The 21,197-nt window shown below is 41.2% G+C and overlaps 1 protein-coding gene across 1 annotated transcript in view; it reads right to left on the reverse strand.

Moving 5' to 3' along the window:
* The window catches only part of STAB2 (stabilin 2), a gene marked incomplete at both ends in the record, with an annotated part of 81,705 nt that overhangs the window by 38,964 nt on the left and 21,544 nt on the right, over window positions 1–21,197 (reverse strand). The window contains 20 exons of the mRNA XM_080609595.1: window positions 628–742; window positions 1,094–1,230; window positions 3,595–3,642; window positions 4,599–4,694; window positions 5,457–5,552; window positions 5,938–6,096; window positions 6,298–6,391; window positions 7,399–7,579; window positions 8,863–8,974; window positions 9,185–9,271; window positions 10,754–10,837; window positions 11,639–11,701; window positions 14,811–14,963; window positions 15,898–15,978; window positions 17,155–17,208; window positions 17,588–17,707; window positions 17,800–17,862; window positions 18,644–18,787; window positions 20,144–20,293; window positions 20,743–20,825. Coding sequence (XP_080465721.1) covers window positions 628–742; window positions 1,094–1,230; window positions 3,595–3,642; window positions 4,599–4,694; window positions 5,457–5,552; window positions 5,938–6,096; window positions 6,298–6,391; window positions 7,399–7,579; window positions 8,863–8,974; window positions 9,185–9,271; window positions 10,754–10,837; window positions 11,639–11,701; window positions 14,811–14,963; window positions 15,898–15,978; window positions 17,155–17,208; window positions 17,588–17,707; window positions 17,800–17,862; window positions 18,644–18,787; window positions 20,144–20,293; window positions 20,743–20,825 — 2,120 coding nt within the window. The remainder of the gene's footprint in view (window positions 1–627; window positions 743–1,093; window positions 1,231–3,594; window positions 3,643–4,598; window positions 4,695–5,456; window positions 5,553–5,937; window positions 6,097–6,297; window positions 6,392–7,398; window positions 7,580–8,862; window positions 8,975–9,184; window positions 9,272–10,753; window positions 10,838–11,638; window positions 11,702–14,810; window positions 14,964–15,897; window positions 15,979–17,154; window positions 17,209–17,587; window positions 17,708–17,799; window positions 17,863–18,643; window positions 18,788–20,143; window positions 20,294–20,742; window positions 20,826–21,197) is intronic.

Raw genomic sequence — 21,197 nt, forward strand, 5'->3', positions numbered from 1 at the left:
TGCAGCTTTGAAAGACCCCATTTACAATTTTTCCCTCCGGGCAAGGAGGTGGGAGGAAGTTTTCCTTCCTTAATGGGGGTGAAGTGCTTAAATGTGCCATATGTATTTCCAGAAAATCCTTCTCAGAACATGGAGTACTGATATCCTGAGGGGGAAGGACTGTCAGTTCTTTCATTTATCATTATAAATATCTTTAGGTGATTTGGGACTATCAAGCTGTGGATACGGGCAAAGTATCATTGCTTTCTCCTACCTTCCCAGTTCCCTAAAATAAGTTATTTGGTTTCCTCGGTGCCCTTTATCTTAAATTAGTCGACACAGGCTGCTCCAGGCAGGGACCGTGCTTCTCCCTGGGTACAAGACTGTCCAGTGTTTGCAGCAGCTACTGGGACATTAAGAATAAATAATACTGGGGACAAATTGCAGCTAGGTAAAGTGGTGGAGAAAATCAAGTGAATGTTTCTCCCAGAGGGCCCAATATAGTTGATCTATTCCTTTAATTTTATGTCATGGTCTTTTTTTAAAAACACCTACAATGTCTGTGTGGTTTTGTAATAGAAGGCAGTTGGTGGCAGTGATAGTCAGAGTTTGGTGTATGATACCACAGGGGTTTGCAGGTCATCTCACCCCATTTTCTTTAGACAAGTGTAGGAAGTTGCTCTGTAGAGATGTTGGCAGCATGTCAGAGGATGATAAATTCTGGAAATCAGCAAAGCTGTAAGCTCCTGTCAATACATGATACCTGAAGGAAATTAAATGGATGTGAAAGTGTTGTATTTTCTCTCTTTTCCCAATAAATATGCTTAGTGTGTCTGAAACTGCGGTCTAAAGCAGGAATTATTTGTACAATACCTAGTTCAGCTATGTTCTGATTTTAGCTTGGCCTTTAAACATTTCTGACATAACACAAATAATGCCTTTGTTTCCAGTGGAGTTGCTACAGAGATTTATACCATTCTAACTAGAGGAGGAATCCTATGACCCTCCCTTAAAATTATAATAGCTGTCTTGCTCTAGTGGCTTCAAACCAAGAGCTTATTTGCCATAGAAAGCGATTCATCATAAAACCCCAAACCCAGAACCATGAACATACTTCAGTAGACTTGGGATGTTACTCTTTGACATCCAAAAGGCTTTCTCGTCTTCATCCATGTTTTCAATTGCTTGCAGAGAAGGCACGAGGACAGTTAGGTTTGAGGTGCTGGATAACACCGAGTTTATCTTGGCCTCCTGCATGGAAGTAAATAGGGTAAAATAATTCATCCTAAGGATGATCTATAAATAGCATCTGGTGACTTTTTAGCAAGGTGGAGTATGTGACGTGCTTTGTGACCAGCCTGGAGAGGAAAAACTATTAAACTGAGCAATGGCTTGAACAAAACTACTTAGAGCTGTACAAAATGGTAAATGGGTGTCTATTTTTTACAGACTAGATTGCCAGCATTTAAAGGGCAGAAGTGATGTTTAGGTCAGAATTGTTTTTTGTGATGAAACACTTAGGTTTCCTCCCACAAAAGTTACTTTGACTCATGGATTCTATTTTATGCACTTAAATGTTAAAAGTAAATCATGGTGATAAATATGAGTGGTTGCTGATAACTTCTACTGATAACTACTGATAACCTGTTTTTACAGAGCACTCTGTGCTATTTAATAGATAGAAGGATTATGAACTGTGAAATAAGAAACCCACATGACAGAGTGTTCCCATTTGACATAAGACTCTTTAACATGGCTGGGATTTTTGAAGATGTCCAAAGGATATCTGTGCCCACTAGCTTGCTGTGACAGCTCTAATTTTAGATGGCGGATGTGGGCTCTGTATTGTGCATGGACTGATTCATCTTCCATATGTTTGTATCTGCCTAAAGGATGGGGAGAGCCTCCACTGGAGATTTTTCCAGTGTGTGGATTTTTTTGTGGGGTAGATTAAGGAGAGCTAAAGATTTGAATGCTGAAGACGTGATTCTCCTGACTTTTCACAGGCTCCACAACTTTTGAGACTGCCAAACTTGAGGGAGCAATATGAGCTTGAGTTCTACCTTTTTGCAGCTGGTATACTGCCTGGAAGATGGCTTGTTTTGCATAGTCCTTCAATACTGGGTTTTAAGTCAAGGAGGGAAGCAGCTCCCTTAAATAGCTGGGGATTTTGTCTCTGTTAAGATCATCCATCTTTCTAGTCACCATCACTGTCACCTTCCAAATATTTAAATGAAGAAATAGCAACAGACTTCCTCTTCTCATCCTTCCTGACCAGCAAGAAATATATTTGGTTATAAAAAGTGGTAAACATCACATTCCTGCACAAGTATGAAGTTAAGAACCCCACAGACGGATATATCTCCCTATTTTGCTCATGTTTGTAGCTACCATTATTTAAGGAATACTGTTTCTCTGAAGTGTAGCAGAGATTTCCAGATCTCTGTTTCAATAGGTTATACAGAACCTGTGTCCTAATTTCCCCTCCACACCACTTCATTATCTAAAAAGCACATTAGCAGGTGAACAACCCTTCCTATTGTCCTCATTCCTTTAACTTCATTAGTTTCTCTTTACAGTGTACAGTGCTGCAGTCAGCCCAGGGCCAGGCAGATAACTGATTTAAATTAGCCACATTGGCTTTTCTTTTCAGCTGCTCCCTCCTGAGGTCCCTGTTGCAACTGTGTGCTTTAAGGATCCCTAAGCTATTTAACTTTGAAAAGCATGAAAACAGCTAATATGCTGTGCCTTCTGTTTTTGATGCTATTCATTGGCATATCACTGTTCCTTTCTGTTTGCCGCTATTTCCTATACACTTCTTATACTTAGGTTTTAAGCTTTTTGTAGGAGAAACTGGTTTTGAACTCTATTCATACAATGTCAGCCACAGTAGGGTAAGGACTTCTAATATTCCTGCTGCCCTGGTAATAAATAATAGTATGTGAAAATGTAAATAAAGAGTGAAAATCAATATATCTAGAACGGTGGGGGTTTCTAAAGTCTAAATTGGAATTTCTTCCCTAATCTGCAGCCAAACACGCTAATCTCTTCCTTCATTTCCTGCACCTCAGTCAACCCCACACAGATTGAGTTTTCTCCTCCTTGATTGCTGTGGCAGCAGCACACTGACCAGCCATACAGCTGCGTTTTTCTGTCATGTGGCACAGTGAAAATGGGGAGGGTAAGGCATTGCCTTCTCTCTCCACTAGTATTTTTATTGCGTGAGAGAAGTTGGAAGCAGCCACTTAGGGGCATATTCAGGCTCTGCTTGTACCCTGCTGCTTGCCATCGGGACTAGAGTGTATTTATGTACAGAGCTAGTCCTGGCTTGTGTAGCCCCCTGCTCCAGAAAGTGGGCTTGTATCTAGCTCTTCTGTTTGTGGAGCTTCCTTACTTTCCTGAATTTAGGATAAGAATTTGGTTTTCAGGCAGAAATAGGGAACCAGATGATCAGCCCTGCCATGGCTGGTGGGAGAGGCATTCTGATGCCTCTCCAGAACCTGGGCCTCTGTGATGGGAATATTTCAATAAGATTTCCATTTCTATAGCCTATGAGGCTTATGTATGTATGAAAACTTGAACATACTAAAAAAATCAACCATGAAGTGTACTTACATTAACCCATTGGTTAAATGAAGCTGCTTCTGACAGTGTGGATAACTCCTGTTTAGAAAGAGAAAGAGAGCAATGAGTATGTAAGGTATAATTAGCTGTACGAAAGTACTCTAGCTGTAGCTTGTGGTGTAATCCGCTGTGTCTGGCCTGGCTGATGCGACATGGAGGAGGAGGTTTTCAGCATGTATGAAAAGGGAGGACATTCATGTTTTTCTAGTACTGTTACTTTCTGGCAGTGGGAATGGTGAGTTACCAGCCCTTCTGAAAATAGGCCATCTATTGCTTAGGTGTATTAAACATACCTGATCTTGGTACCTATTATGTACTGACCCCAGGTTAAGTGTTAACTTTCTAAGAATCTAAAACTTTTCTTAACTTCATGCAAAATTAACTGAAAGAGGGTATGTTGTTTTGGTTGATATATGTACAGCATTTTACATATCATTCTGCAAGCAGAAAGCCTTTATTCTGCCACTGTACTCAGAACAGCGAGTGAGATAAATGATGGTATGAGCAGGGATGGCAGGTAGTGCTTAGAGCCATGTGAGATTATTGCCAGTGGCTGGGACAGCTGACACTTCCATTTTTCCTGTGCTGTTAAATGCATATTTATTTCACCATTCTACTTGTTTTGGTTTTATTTGCCTGCCGGTCAGTATGGTTTGTTTGAGCATGATAAATTGATGTTTTCACTGAGACAGACCTCAGGGCAGAACTTCACAAGAGCTGTGTGCTCGCTGGGAGGTGAGTGCTTAGCACATCTGCAGGTTAGGCCCCTGGGGCTGCCATTTTTCAATTTGTCTTAAGAAAGAAATATGCTCAGATCCCTTAGGCCCCTTTCCAAGCTGTGTTTTTAAACACAACAGATCTTTTATGTATCAGACAAGTGCCTCCAGCTGGAACACTGTTTGCAGGTAGCACTGGTAGACATATTTTTCTGTTTATAATGGCTTTGCGATCTCTCTGGTTATGATCCAGTGTGAGAGGATGCCCGTCTTACTTACATCTGCAGCATTTCCATAGCAGATTCTGCCATTCCCTTCATAGCCCTTTGGGCACACACACTTCCAGCCATGAGAGGACTCAAACTGGCAAGTTGCCTTTGAACCAGAAAGAGAGAAAATTTGTCAAATACTCAGGAGACCACTGAAGAGCAAGGATGGCCTCTAAAGCCCTTTCTTAAATCCATTCATATACAAACATGAACTTAACATGATGCACGGACATCCTCACCCTCCTATAGGACAAACTCCACCAGCTTTGGGCACTAACTCCCTCACATGCCCACCATGCCCTAAATCTGTAGGAATCTAAACTCTTGCTCGACCCTTTCTTAGTTCCTCTGTACATCAACTGAGCTCTGTTCCCTCACCCAACTATATCAGATTAGTCTTATGCTCCTCATTGCTCTTCCCTTTAGCTCTGTTCCTGTGTCCTGCCTGAGGCTGCTGTGGCTCTTGTAGGCATTACAGAGCACAGCAGAGCCTGCAGGTCGGTTGAACCCATGCAGCTGCAGATGAAGCTTATAGATGCCTGTGTAGAGATGACTTGGCTAAGCATCCCAACAGGCTAATGCATCCAAGTTGAAATTGCTGGTGGACAAGCAGCATGCATTTATTCCAGGCTTGAGATAGTACATTTAGGACTGGGAGCAGTCCTTGTAGTCTGTCCTCAGCACGTGTACCAGACTGATGTGGTTCATGTAGCATTTTTGGTGCTTGCAGCACTGCTTGGAAAGCTTTGTTCTAACTCAAATGGAAATTGCAGGCTTGAAATGGCAAGGAAAATCTATGGTGTGTGCAGGAGGCAAAGTGTGTGATATGTATCTGAACACTTTGTTCAGGGAATGATTAATAACTTACCAAATGATGGCATTTTCCATTTTGTTCGAGGCATGAGTTTATGGGTGTGCACTCCACTCCATTCCCCCGAAATCCATCCTTACACTTGCAGTCATTCTGTTGTTTTAATAAAACACTGCAATTCATTAAAGTGACTAAAACAGTGTGCATATTCTAGACATGGTGAATTAGTCTATCTGTCTTTCTGTGTAGTTCCATTACTTCAGTGAAATGACATGGATTCATATATCCAGAAGACTTTTATACCTGACATCTACTAGCGTGCTTACTAAAAAGTATTTGCTGCCAGGAACACCACCACGGAGTGGGGAGGGAGCACTGGGATAGGAACTGAAGGATGCTGCCTTGTGTAGAGAGTGCTGTATGGGAATAACCTTGTGGCTGTGAGGGAGAGGAGAATTTGGGGAAGAAAACGGGGTGGGAAGCACAGGCAGAGCAAAATGGGTGAAAACTAGTGCCTAATCAATGTGACAGGGCATACCTGACCCGGTCCAATGTATATGCAGGTGGCATTTTTGTGGCACCCTGCCACTGTGGGCAGCAGGCATTTGTTGATGGCTGAGCAGTCCCTTCCATCGCCTGTCCATCCTGCCTGGCAAACACATGTGTGCTCTCCTGGGCCAGTCTGAATGCATTCGGCCTGGGGGGGATGCAGAAGCATCTGTTCAGGACAAGTAGGTGGCATCTGGCTTTAGGTGTAAGGCTTGTCTAAGCAATAGTGATGCCGCTATCTGAGGAAAGAGCTTGAAACTGCAGCGAAAACTGATTCTTCCTTCTGCAAGTTTCTGACCAAACCTACCTTTCTGTGGTGTCAGGCTCTATGGAAAAAGTAGGTACTTACATTGACATTGCAGCCACCTGGGTTTAAAGCAGCACAAGGATCAACTTTGCTGCAGCTCATACCATCTCCCTCATAGCCAGGTTTGCAAACACAGCTGCAGAGAAAGAAGGGAGGCATTAAACATGACAGCTGTAAAGCAAAGCAATTGTTTTCCATTGTAGCATGTTATTTATAGGCAGCTTAAATTGGTAACCTTGGATTCATGGTGCATATATTATATTCTTTGGTGTTTTTTTTTTTCCCCACAAAATATTGGCTGGCTTAATTAAGACAAATCAGGGATCCATTCTCTGTGTATGAGATGGGAAATGAAATTACTTTTGCCATGATGTGATATTTGCAAAGGTGAGCTGGTAGCTCTGAATTAATTATGAGCTGGGATTGCTCTTTCTTTCAGTGACACAGAAGATACCTCTTTCCCTGAAATGCATGCAAGAAAATGAGCCCCCCATTTCCCCGGGTTGTCCTCCCAGATTAATCTATACTGAAGGGAATTTCTTAAGCACTCAAATTACACAGCATCCCCCATCCTGCCTTCTGTGGCGACTGTCATGGTTTTAGCTCATTATGAATACACTGCGGCAAGAGGCAAACTTGCTGTGTGCGAAAGTGAGCATGAGGCAAGCAGCAGGCGTCTGTAACAGTAAGAGAGTTTTGTGACCCATCCTGTCAGGGCTGGAGAGCCTATGCTGTGGCATGCAAACCTTAGCTGAGCTGATCTGAGTGAACTGTCTGTCTCCAAACGGCTTGAGAACTTAATTGTTTTTCAGCAAAGCTCAGACTCCTGATTCACTAAAGAGATGGTTAGAAATAAGAGCTTCCTGAGAGAGCCTTTGTAGATGTTGGTAGGAAGGCAGCCTTCTGAACAAGGGTTAGATCTGTATGAATATATCAGTGTTAAATATAAGGTACATGGGAGGGCATTGAGAACTCTTGATTACTATCTTGCAATTCAAGGTTGATGTGGTGCATGTTTATGCCTATTTGCTGCATAGCAGCATTTCAGTGACTGATGTCTGGGTACTGCTACACAGTGCTGTTTTGATCAAGCAATGGGAAAGAGCCGCAGTATAGTTAATTAGATGCAAGTTACTGACTTACCTCATTGCACCATTGCTAAGCTGACAGTCTGCATGTGCATGACAGAGCTGTAGAGAGGGATCGCAGGGAACAATCTGCTTATCACAGAGTTTTCCCGTGTATCCGCTTCTGCATGATCCAGGAAGACAGATCCCGTCACTGTCTATTCGGTTATTGCACTTCCCATAAACACAGAGGCATTCTAGCAGAGACAAATTACAATGTGCAATTCCATAATTGTAAAGGGTGTCTGTTCTTACACAGCACTTATGAATCAGGTCCTCCTTTTTTTCTAGTGTCTAAACTTTTGTATTTCTAAAGTCTTACTTTGTTGGGGAACTTATTATTTATCATATCCGGGTCTTTTCAGGTGAGCTTTATGAGTAACTATTTAAAATCTGTTGTTATCTTTATAGTGCATGTATCTATCAATGAATTTCAAAGTACTTCAGAGAAGTAGGAGCAAAATACTGTGTCCTAGGCTATTAAGGCTGAAATTGTTTCGTTGCACAACTTTTGGTGTACTTTCAGAGATATGGGAAGCCTTTTAATGTTGAGTCCACAATGCTACAAATTGCATAGTGCTGGGCTGGTATACAGAGCAGCAGCACAGACCTATTATCACTTTACTGGGGTTGGACTGATTAGTGCTGGTGTTGGACTGATTAGTGCTGGTGCTGGACTGATTAGTGCTGCTGGGAGGCACAGCAATGTGCCCAAAGGACTTGGTAGGTAAGCCTTCTGCAATCCCAAGAAGTGCCAGTGGTGACTAGTAAGTCAACACGTACTGCTCTGGTGGGACTGCAGCTTAGGCAATACCACCTTTTCTTATGGAACTTGTTTCTCAGTTTTTGCCCATGTACCTGTGAACTTTTGAGTAAGCTGTGCTTCATGAATGACATAGCAAAAAAGACTAAACCCGATTTTGTAGATAGAGAATATATCTATATTTGCTGTTTTATATTCTGGAGACTCTCAAATGTAGAATGGTTTGACATAGCAGAAATAAATCTGTCAGTATATAGAAGATGACTGCTGGAGCTATAAGCCGTTTTGCAGATCATAAATTATTCAGTAAAGATGGTTATTAAGTGGCCCTAAACACAATCTGTTATAGTTTTAGTTGTTCTTAGATTACGTATGTCTGTCATTGCAAGCAGAATCTGCTCTGTTGTGGGCAGTACTAGATGGGAACGGAATAGCAAAGATCTTTTCCATTACTTATGTGAGGGAGACAGAAATGAAAAGAACAATAAATTAGTATACAGCAAGCTATGGCCTCTGCAGAAAGTACAATTAAGTCAGTGAGAAGATTTTCACTGACTGTGGGCTTATGATGTTTCCTTTTGAAATAAGAAATGGAAGTATCCCAGAGACATCTTGCTCATCTGACATAGAAAATGTTTAGCGAGCAGTTAACTCCTACCTCAGCGTTACTAGGGACCAAAAGAAACAGTTATGCTGAGGAAGCACGGCTGTCCTTACCTTTGTCACACTGAGGTCCATATTTGCCAGGGTCTGAGCAAAACTGACAGTGCGAGCCTTGAAATGCCTCAGCACAAATGCAGGTTCCATTTCCATCCAGGCCGTCCATGCACTGTGATAGTGGAAAAGAGGTGATTTCTATGTATAAATTGAGATGAATTTTTTATCCTTCTCCCAGAGAAGAGACTATGTGCCTCTCCGTATTATTGACTGTGACAGACTACCAGGAAGAACTTCAGCTTTGAATTAAAAACGGGCTTCTGGTACACAGCTTGTCCTTCCCTCCATGGGAGTTCAGGGTGCTGACAGATGCTCTGCTTACCTGACCATTTCCTGAGCAGGGTTTGGAAAACCCTCCTGGGCATGGACTGCAGTCAGGGCCGAAGAAGCCTTTGCAGCATTTTGGTTCCTGTGAAATAAAGTAAATATCCTCTTTTTTAGTGCCTTTGTGAGGAGGCAGTGTATGAAAGACAACTCTCCATCACATTTTGTCTCTCTGGCAAACGCCTGTAGGGGTAGGTGGCTCTTAAAAGGCTTGTGTGGAACCAGAGCCACCCCTGCAATGGCCTTGTTAAAACCAGGAGGGGTGTTGGCAGCCTAAGAAGGGGATACACAGACCACCATATCCTTCCCTTGTTCTTGTCAGACTCATCAGTGTTAGAAATCCCTGTCCTCTTGCCGCTTATAAATGTACTTGTGTGCGTCTGCTCATATTGTGTGCGCTCTCGTATTTGGCAGGGGTGTGCAGTGCAATTCAGAGGCAGGCAGTCTCCTTTGCATCTGAGATCGGGAACTTGAAAATATGTTTTACCCCAGGGAGATGCTGTGAAAGCCAGCAATGCTGCTTTGATCTTCCCCCTTCCCCTCTGCACCAGTGTGGCATTTAGCCACTACACAGCCCTAAATGTTTTTCTCAGCTGCATCTTTTGTTTTATTCATGAATTTGCTGCTTGATCCATTTGTTTATCAAGAGAACAGAAAGTGTATTAGGAAAAAAACCCCTCATTTACATGTGTGATTCTTTTCTCCCAAGTAATAAATGACAGGACAAGAGGTAATGGTCTCAAGCTGTGCTAGGGGAGGTTTAGAGTGGATATTCGGAACAATTTCTTCACCGAGAGGGTGTTCAGGCATTGGAACAGGCTGCCCAGGGCAATGGTGGAATCACCGTCCCTGGAAGCTTTACAAGCATGTAAATGAGGCCCTCGGTGACACGGTTTAGTGGTGGTCTCGGCAGTCCTGGGGTTATGGTTGGATTTGATTACCTTAAAGGTCTTTTCCACCCTAAATGATTCTATGATTCAAGGGAAAGGAATTAGCAAAAGGCTCTCAGAGCTTATGGATTTGTTAGACTTCTCTGCTTGTTACTTTATGGTGGCTATGAAATGCAGAATCCTATTTAGGAGCCCCAGGATCCAGAAAGGTGTAAGTACTTCTCATGGGCTAATGACTTCTGCAAGGACTAGGTTTGCCAGGCAAAGCAAGTGGAGCATGGTTCTTAGGATCATTTGCTATTCATTGTTACTGTATACTGTGTGAAGTCCTAGGACAGGAGTGGCTGTGATCCGGGGGGATCAAGCTGTCCTGTTCTTTGTGGGTGAAGCTGTATGGAGCAATGACAACACCTGGGCTTGGAACCTTATGTTAAAATCCTGCATTACAGAGTATGAGTGTTGTTAATAGCATAGAGCAACTAAAAATCTCCCTGGAATGTGCCTGGTATTTTGCTCTAAGTTTTAGTTAGTCCTCTCAGCCCCCTTTAGAAGTGTATGGAAACTATATGGACATCTCCATATATCTCTCAACTCCAAAAGGAAAGTTCACAATGCAAAAGACAGTATTTTTGAAAACTTTTAGATACATTTCACCTTAAGGAATCATAACTCTGTACCTTTATTGTTATATTGCAGGCTCTAGCACAGCCAGTTTTTTGAAAGGTTGGGCCTTCAATAATGCATCTTCTTTTCGAGAAAGGCTGAAACATGCATGAAGTGGAAGCGTTAGTATTTCTAGGCAATGTAAAGTTCTGTGATATAGCCTTACTATCTCAACATAATTTAACTGGAGAACAGTAAGTACTTTGCTATAGAGTTGCATTTAAAAATGTTTTAAATTATGTATTTTTCATAATATGAACATTCTTTTCATTTTTACTGAATAAATGACATATAGGTTACTACTGAATACGGCATACAGGACTAACTACCAATGAGTTTTTATGACGTGTGGAATAAAATTCCTTTGGTAGCTAGACTCGAGTTTTGTGTGTGGAGAAACATGCAGACAGACTTGCATCTCTTAGATGCAAAGCAGATGGGAGAGTTTCTATTCTTTCTGAAGCTGCTTCTGTTGACAGTGACTTCTGGGAGGATGCTTAATCAAAAGGAAATTTTTAACAGATGTGAGGTCTATTTTAAATCTATTCCTCCTCTATTTTTAATTTACTAACTCTCAAAGTGTAATCATAGCAATTCTCATTCCTCGCCTCCCTCTTCTGACAAAGCCTGTCTGAAATAGGTTTTACTTAACCTGGGAAGAGTCAGAGCTTCTATGAAGTCTCCAAGGGATCTTGCAACAGTAAAAAAATAATGCTGAAATCGCCTGATGATTCAATTGTTGCCTAAAAGAGACTAAAGTAGTGTCTATATTTGTATTTTTATATGGCCTCTTGTATTCATATCTGGTTCTTTGTCTCATTGTATTGGGAGAGCAGTAACCAACACATGGGACTCCTTCCATCTAAGCATTTTGTACAACTGGGGAATCTGTCACTTACAATGGGCTTTGAATCCTGAGGACAGGGAGCCATTGCTTGTGATAAACAACTTGTACAGAGGCCCTAGATGGAAACAATAAGGTTAGTCATTTGAGATGGTGTTAAACCAGGTGCATACTTATGGAAGATATACCCTGTACATTGTAAGCATATGTGTTCTATAGCTTTTAACTCTTACAGCATGGATCAGGAACCGAACAGCAGCACCAGGGCTATATGTGCTGGTTCTGATTTTTCCTGAGTGGTTATTCATTTCCACCTTCCCCCTTTTATCTTCATCTGCCCTTCCCCCACTCCTTTAAACAATTGGAAGCTTCCTAAACAGAAGATAAACATGGGCATGAATGCACTGGTGTCCTTTGCTCAGTCCCATATATTAACTAACATTGTCTGAAGGTCTAGTGCAGTCTGCACGCTTAACTTCTATGAGAATTTCTTATTTCATCCTAGGAAGACCACAAATTAATGGTCCCATATATACACAGGGTGAACAGAAATTTGTCTTGTGTGTAGGCAAGCAGTGAAGAGAAAAATATTCTTTACTTCCATGTTGTTGATCCTGTACTCCACTGTGATCCAGTGGTATATAGCTATTTTTATGTCTTCACCTTTTGGTTGCCTTTCCCCACTAGCTAATTTTTATCACCATGTGGTAGTGACAGTGGCAATTACAGCACAAAGAAGATACAAACTCCAGCGGTGGTTTTAAAGATGAGTCCTCTGACAAGCTCAACATGCAATAACTTCAGAGATTCTCAGCTTTTCAGAGGGTGAATATGGAGTTTGTCAAAGCTGTGTTGCTTGTGACTGCTGAAGTCTTGTGTTTCAACCAAGTTAGAATAAATCCTAGAGCTGGCATTCTATGCATTACCTCACTGTGTTTCATAGTCATTGGACAAGTGACCACGAACACAAATTCTGGCATTTTACCCACAGATTAAGCACTGGAGATGTGGGGAAAACAAATCAAGTATTGGTTTGGATCTGATAGTCCTTTATGGTGTACAGCAGTTAAAGGAATAAAGGACCAGACTTACAAAAGCATTTGGGCTTCAAATAGTTGAGGTTTGTGGTTCAGATGTATTTTGTCGAACACACTTGGGCATTGAAAAGCTCTTTGATAAGCTGTGGAGTCATGGCTGAAGCTGTCTTAGGCTCTTACCTTTCTTTGTGTTTCTGAAAATCCCTGCAAGTGCCTCTTCGCGGCTTTAGAACTTAAAAAAATCTGTTTGCTGCGGAAAACATTTGTCTCCATTGGCATCACTCTCCTAATGCTCAATGCAACTCAGTGTTACCTGCTCACTCCCTTTCTCTGCCTGGGATAGTTTCAGCCATTAACATGTACCTGATCCCTTCTTTTCCTGAGGATGGGGGTCCTGTTTCTCCCCTCTGCCTTGCCCCAGAGGGGAAAAGAAAAAAGCATCTTCACTTCCACACAAGGTCAGATCTCTGTGTTTTCAGCAGTAGGTTAAAACACTGTCTTCGCACTGAAGTAACTGAAGCATAGACATATATTCCTGTACATCAGGTCTGCCGTGGGAGTGATGACCTCTGGGAGGAGGTGGAGCAGGCAGCTGGGGACAGCTACTACTGCTTCATTGCTCAGAGCACTTCTTGTCAGAGATCATCAAAACTGGCCACAGTCCACACCTCAGGCAGGTACTGAGGACCTGTGGTCCCTGTGTTCTTTGTGACGTTGTGGATAAGCACTGTTGTCGTTCAGTTCGGCTCAGGTGCAGCTTTCAGTGTTTGAGTATGGCTACATTGGTACACATGCATTAGCATTATGGTTTTGTCTTTTAGGATGTAAAGTTCTTGTAGGTGTGTACACCTGCTTGTTCCTACAAAGTTGGTCTCTTTTAACTGCTACCACAAATATTATTTATAAGATGGTATTATTGCAGTTTTCTGAGATTGGAGAAGATGCATGGTGAAAGGTAAGAACAGCAAAGTCATTGCTCCCTTCTGGTGTTCTTCCTGGTAGAAGTGCTCTGCTTAAAACCTTGGATATTAAAGTATATTTTAAACTATGCACGAAGCTTTCAAAGGTGACAAAACCACCTAATTCAGTTTGGGGAGTAATTTTTGTGACAGATGCAGTTTGTTTCATCTTTAAATCATTTTTCTGTGTTGCTTTAGGAGTGATTGATGTCAGACATGGATTGTAGGTAGGGTTTTGGTAAGGAATTCAGATTACTGGAGTGTTCTGGGTCTTGATTGTTTTTTGTATCGGAGATTGCTGCTCATCCCTCTGCCTGGTTTATGATTGCATTGCACATATGGCATTCTGTAGTTACTGCCAGAGGTAATAGTTCTTTACTGTGCCAGCTCTTGTGTTTTCTTCATTGCATTATGATGCTGTCCAGCTCTGTTGAGAACCTCTTTCAAAGCTGTGGTTCTGGACTGTTGTAAGTTAAGACAGTAAATGTTTTACATCACTGTACCAGAACTGTTAGTGGCCCAGATACGTGCTTGAACATAATACAGTAACAGCTCATTGGAACCACGCTTACTGCAAATTAAAAGCTTAGTTGGGTACTCGGTCTTCTTACCAGAAATAGTGTCTGAATGTTATCAAGTGTAAAGGCCTGTACTGTGTTACCAGACTGAACAGGGTATGTCAAAGTCTACCCCTTGAAATATGAAAGTGTTTTGTGATTCCTAATTTAAAAAAAAAAAACAGGAAGAAAGCAGTGCTAGGGGAAATTGTGGCTTCTGAGAAGAACATATTTCTAATATATTAATACAAAATTAATAATTCATATTTTATCTTGCTGGCTCCTTTCCCTGCATACTTAGTAAAAATGAAAATACTGATCTGGAGTAGTTTCCCTGGGAACTTGACACTGCTTACCGTGTTTGCACAGGTTAGAACCAGGAATTGGAGGAAAAGATTTCATTGGAGAGACAACATATTTACATATACTACTAGATGATACTGCAAGAACGAGATGTGTTAAAGTGGTTTAGGATGCGCTCATATGAGTTCTGTCTTTGCAAATGACTTGTATCTGTGCAGTAATGCTACCCAGATGGCTGTATGTGATTGATATATGAATTTCAAAAAATACCCCCTTTTTTAACAGGCAGTATCAGAGAAAGTAGTAAAGAAGAAGCTAGAGTGCTTTGCATGGAGCACTCAAGAGCTGTTGACTTCTTGTGATTCTCTTACCATTGCGACCTTGGTTCTTGTCTCATCACACCGATGTGGTAGAATTGGAACAATTGTGGGTGGGATAAGAACTCCTGCTAGGGTATAAATGCGACCATTTTTTGCAACAATATCTGTTTCTTCCATTTCTTCTCCACTCACCAAGACTTGTCCCTGTGAAACAATAAATTGTTAGTAATAACAAAATTTTCATGGTTTCTCAATTTCTGATAATTTGAAGAATTTCTACTTGTCTTTCTTTTCAATTGGCTATCAATCTTTTATTACACTTGCTTTATGCAAGTAAAATGGCCACATATATTGCCCATTTTCATGAATCTTTCATGAACAGTGGTGTCTAAAGTTTTCCCTTTAATCTGCGCTGTTAGCCTGTGGAACTGGTTACTAAAAGACTCATGACTTCATGCACTTATTTCAGTGGGCATAAGCATGCTTTAGGCCTCTCTCTGACAAAGTGGTGAAAAATGAAAGAGAGTTTGGGGGTGTGTGTGGAGAAAAAGTACTCTTTATGCATTTCTCTTGCAACTGCTCTGCCTTTTCAAGAATTTTTGTATGTGCTTCTTATCTCCAGAACAGAAGGAAGTTAAACATAACAGATAAGTTTGATTTCGCAAAAGTACTGAAAAATCAACACCTTTAAAAATGTGTTCACTGCATTCATCAGGCTCAGAAATTATAATAGTAAAAAAAAAAAAAAATAATACAAGAACATGCGTGCACTGAAAAGAGTTTAAAATAACTAAAATATGTAGCAGAATTATTTAAAATATTTTAAATAGACATTTTATTGAATTAGAGCAAAAATAAAAATCACGCCTAGTCTGTGGCTAATCATAAGAAAAAGGGAACTGCAGAGTCTTCTTATATATCGATCATTTGCTCTGCATCCTTTATAATACTAATTTCTATCAGTAGGTGGGAACGGCAAGTTGAAAATTTCTGCCTCATTATATTCATTCACATTATATTCTGCCTCAAGAAATTCCTCTGCTAATGTTCCCCCTCCTCCCTTTTTTATTCCCCCGAATGCAAACAGTTGCCTAGATCAGAGAGGGCTGTTCACACGTGAAAGCTGCCTTTGACTTACAGTGCTGGTCCTGTTAAAGTAAATGAACTGCTTCGCCATGCTTCTGATGTGCTCTATTGAGACAAGACTGGCAACCTCTAGCTGAAACGAATATAAATTCAGTGAAAGAAATCATTATTCTTTTCAAATCCAGATGGTTTTCACAAGAAAGACTACTTTTCTCTTTAAGGTGGGCAAACGAACCTATTAGCATTGTGGGCAGCCTCACATTGACTAACCTGCTTGTGTAACAGTGACTAAATTTTGACTAAGTTTGCTGGTTACTGCATGTGAAGAGCTTGTTGCTCAAAAGGATATTAATTTTTCTCCTAATCATAGCAACTATTCTAAGTAAAGTTATGACCCCTCCCTAAAAATAGCTCTGTTTGCATCCACTGTGCAAATGGCAGTGCTAATGTCCCGTGAAGAGACACATGGATCTCATGCCTCTGCTCCCTGTGATCCTGCTCTGTGCCAGGAGCGACCTCTGCCTTGGACGCTGAGAGCAGGGCCTTTTGCTAAGGATACAAGCACTTCCTTCCTTCCCCATCCTGTGGTGAGGATGAACTTCAGCCTCCTCTAACCTTAGTTGCTGGTGGTATTGCTGGGTTCTGCTCTTTGTTTTCAGCAGAAAAAGGAGGAAGAAACAGCGGGCTTACTTAGGCAATGGCAAAACCACCTCTGTCTGATAAACTGAAGACTGATATTAGCAGAATAGGTTCAGAGAGAGCTTGATTTTGATAGCAATAAGTACTTTTCCTGCTACTCCTTCCTGCAGTCCTGCCAGGCTGACAGTATCCCCTGACAGTGTTTCTTGCTCCACAGCATGCTAAGACAGTGGGTCTCAGGTTCAGGATGACTGTATGTGTGCATATCTATCTATCTATCTATCTATCTATCTATCTATCTATCTATCTATCTATCTTTCCCACTTGGGTTAAGTCCCTATCACCAAATGGTATATTTTAAAGTGAAAATAGTTACTTGCATGTAACACACTAGTGTGACAAAACAGTTTTAATTTGCCATGATTCAAGGACTACCCTATGCCTCCTAGCAGGGTTTTGTTTGCATTAGTAACATTGAGGTGAAAGGTTTGTGTTCTCTGCTATTGACCTTTATGCGACTAATCTTAGTAAAGACAGAGGCATAGCTGTCCTTTGCAAGCTTACCATGCAGCACTGAGTAGAGGTTGTTCTTGGAAAACCTCTACCTCTAGAGTGGCAAAGGGTTTGCAAACGCCCTTACACCCTGGGTCACTAAAGCAGCCATTCTCACCTCTGTATTGGAGACAATGTGGTATCGGACCAGCTCCAGCAATTTCCATGAACCCTGCCAAAGCAGAAAAGAAGCCACTTTAGACCAAAATGAGTGACACAAACCCAACTGGCCTGTTGAGAGAACATGGGGATAAGAACAACATCACTGGTTGGTGCATCAGAGGTTTTGGGGCTTTGCCATATGGCTGTCTGGACTGTGCTGTGCTGTCAAGGCAAGAGCAGGGGAGTGGGCGCCTGGTGTGGGGGATCATCATTGCTTTATATGATGTGAGACCCCAGATTCTGTTCCTTTTAGGTGTTGCCTTGATCTTTAATTGATCACTTCAACCTCGATCATAGGAGCTTAGCTTAGATGAACACTGGACAATGTACATATGCATCTGCTATGTATCTACTATCTGAGAAAGATTTGTGTTGTAGAAAGACTGTACCTCTGCAGAAAGCAGGTAATCCAGAACGTCAGCTTTCATATTGCTCAAAGCCTCATTACTTGGAACAAAGACTGTGTAAGGCCTGTTGTCCTGCTGTAAATCCATTCCCAGGCCAGTTTTCTGGATTGGTTTAAAAAGAAAAGTGAAATTATATACTAATACTGAAGAAAAACTGAAAATAGCTTTTTAGAATTGCTTTTCTAGATCCTTACCTCTATCAAAGATGTAAATTGGCTGTATCTTCCATTATCTTGAAGTACTGACATTATGGTTTCCTGAAATACGATGAAATTAAGATTTGTTTTAGTTGGGAACATGGAACAAACCCCAAGTCTTATAAGACACTTTCTGAATTACTGTACGAGTCTCAGATAGTACAGAGTGAATCCATGTGGATTTACTTATTGTTTGGGTGACTGGTGGGGTGTGGAGGTGTCTGAGTAGTAGCGTTTGTCCTGGGACTATACTTGATTATAGTTAGAGTTTGTCATTGTCCTGAAATACTGTGTAGTCACAGAACATACAGTATGTGTGTGTGTAAAGTGTTATTAACTCTTCATTCCCAATAAGAAAGAACAGAAAAATAAAATATTTGCATCACCATATGAAGAAGTGAACTCTCAAGGAAGCATGCTAAGCAGGGCACCAGACACCCCAAAGCATCCAAAGTTACCAGTTTTTATAATATTAGCATTTAGGGGTGAGGGATTGCTGGTTTGAATACAAGTCTTGCCTAATATCTGTCCATATGTCCCTCCTTTTAGCGTGTTGTTCTGGAACTTGGTCAGGTGTATTGCGACTGCAATGAGGAACCACTCAAATGCAGTGAGAACAACCAAATCCTTCACAGACCAGCTTGGCATAAGCGGTAATGTCTATTTACTGGGGAAACTGTGACATCACCTTTCACTTTGAATGGTGCTCCTCTGAGCTGACCCTACGGTGGCTCAGTAGAGTTTGTCCAGCTGCTGTTTGTCATCTTCCTTGTCATTCAACTAGTGTAAAACTATTTTAAAAGAAAAGTCTGACATAGAATGTATGTAGCTTATGACTCACCTCTTTGTTGCTTTCAAATGTTGGTTCCACATTGTCCATGGCTTTGTCAATAATGTGCAAAATCCCATTGGAAGCAATAATATTTCCCTGCAAAAGTTTTCCTTTCCTCCTTCCTCCTTGGATTCTAATTCTTAATTGATTATCCTGAAAGAAGCCAGGCAATGGATAGTGAGTTCTTTATTCTGGAACGACAACAGAGTGAGTATGCCTGTTGAATAACGTCTAGCATTCCCATTGCCAACACCTGGGCCATTTAAATCTGGGGAGGCTAAAGGTTGCTTCCAATTCTTATCAAGAAAATAGAAAAAATTCCTTTGGCTTTGAATCAGGATCATGTTATTGTGTTCCAGGACAGCAAAGTTAAGAGAAGCAGGGACAGGTCCTATGGGAAAAGCAGTGTACCTAAAAGGGCTCTGATGAATGCTAGTAATAAAAGTCTGCCAGGAAATTATTTTAAACATGATTGTACTAAAAGGCTCAACTCCTATAATCTTAAGGGACTACAGTCCATTTCCTTATATTATATGTATATTTAAAATAACAAAATGTTGCTGATTCTGCAGTGTACCAAAGCTTGCAGGAAACTAACAGGCCTCAGACAGCAATGATATTTTCCTGTTACGAATGGAGTGCGTACTCATTAAAGAAAAATAGATCTCTCAGATGCTACTGATCTACTGCAAAACATGAGAAGTACTTGATTTCAGCCTTTACATAGGCCCAAGTCGTTAAAGAACATTCAATGGACCAAGAACAGTAACTACATTATAAAATCTAGTACGTCAGTTGTAGAGAATAAATTCTTTAGACTGTGGGATCAGACTGCCCTGGAGCTCACTGACATCAAATAAGCTGGGCTAGTGATGAACTTTAGTATGTATTTTTTATGATTTACTACTGTACTAGGTTAATGGCTGGACTCTGATCTTAAAGGTCTTTTCCAACCTAAAGGATTCCATGACTCTCTATGCATTTTATTGATGCAGAAGACCTCCATTTGCTGCATCATTCAAAGGATGCTGATGCTGAGTGGGAGGTGTGAACTGCAGTACAGTTGGTGCTCACTCTGTATGAGCTGTACACACAGGTTTCCAGCATAAGTTCTGGGCTTTTTTTTTCCCCTGTCCTCTCTTACTTCACTTAGGCTCTCTGTTCTCTCTTAATACGCGCCCTCCCTTCCCCCAGCTCTGTTGGTCATGCCTGCAGGTTTAGGATGTCTTAATTTTAGCAAATATTTTTAGAGCAATGTGTTAGACCTCTGTGTCACTCAGCGGTGATGTATTTCTAAAGGTAATTTTTGTTTTCTCTGATTTTAGCTGGAACTTTGAAGCTGGTGGTTCAGGTTTCACTTGAGCTCCTCGTAATGTATGGCCACAGCTGTGTTTTTGCATAACCCAGCAGCTATCTGCATCCTGATGTCTTGATGCTGAAAGACCTTTCATACTCCTCATGGGTGAACAGAGTGGCATTCTTGCTGAGGTAGGCTGGAAGGCCACTTACCTTTTCTCCCTTTGATATCTCTCCTGGCTTGCCAGTCAAAGTATATATGACATTAGTATTATCGAAGCTACTGGTATTCAGTTGACCAGCAATTACATGGAGTTTCACAAAGTACTGTGCTTTCTGTTTGTTATTCAGAAGATCCTTTATCTAGAAAAGCAGGAGAACAGAGATTTATTTCAATGCAGGCTTCATCTAAAAATTAAAAATAAAAATATCCTGGTGAATGCTTTTTTCCCTTCCTATTATATTTTAGCCCCCTTAAATAAAAAACGACCTGTAGCCTCCCTGCTGAACATTCCGATCTTAATTCAGCCCCTCTCTCAACCAAGCAATAAAAACCTGAGCATAGCTGTGTAAGACTGTCCAAAACTTACTTGAAGCCTGACTGTGTTCTACCCTGACTTGCCAAATTGTTTTGCTTTTCTTCCAAGTAGGAAAAAGACAGTTTCTGACCCCTATATTTAAATGTATCCAGAAGTATACTACAGCAAAGAGTTCTTCTGAATCTGTTGGATTAAAACACTTCTAACACATGAGATTTCTGAAGGAGCTAAATCCCTGCCCCTAATGTAAAACCCTTTCTCTTGTTTACTTACATTTGTGCCTTTGAGCCCTTTGTTTGTTGGTACAAGGACAGTAAATGGTCCCAGAGTACTCAGTGGCCATTCGTAGGTATTTTCTTATAGGAAGGGAGAAGGAGAGGAGAGAGAAGAAAAGAAGTTAAAATGCCTGTTGAAAAGCTCATTGGAGGAAGGGACTGTGTACTCTGTGTGGGTATAGAATACTATTGTGATTATTAAATGTTAATGTAAGATTCTAAAGTCTGAGTCATTAAAAATGAGAGGCAGATAGGATGTGAAATCCAGCTGCTGCTACACATTTGACACAGGATGGGGCAAAACAGTCAGAATGCTTCTGGCAGCCTGGATTCTGTGTCATGCAGACAGGGCGGTGGACATGAACCCAGCGTTTCTTTGGAGATGTGCCTTACAGGAAGATGGCCTTCTGCTTTAAATCAATTCAGTCTTCCTAGGGTGAGGGTATGCTGCTG

The sequence above is a fragment of the Psittacula echo genome (assembly GCF_963264785.1).
Source record: "Psittacula echo genome assembly, chromosome: 1".
NCBI classification, from domain to species: domain Eukaryota; kingdom Metazoa; phylum Chordata; class Aves; order Psittaciformes; family Psittacidae; genus Psittacula; species Psittacula echo.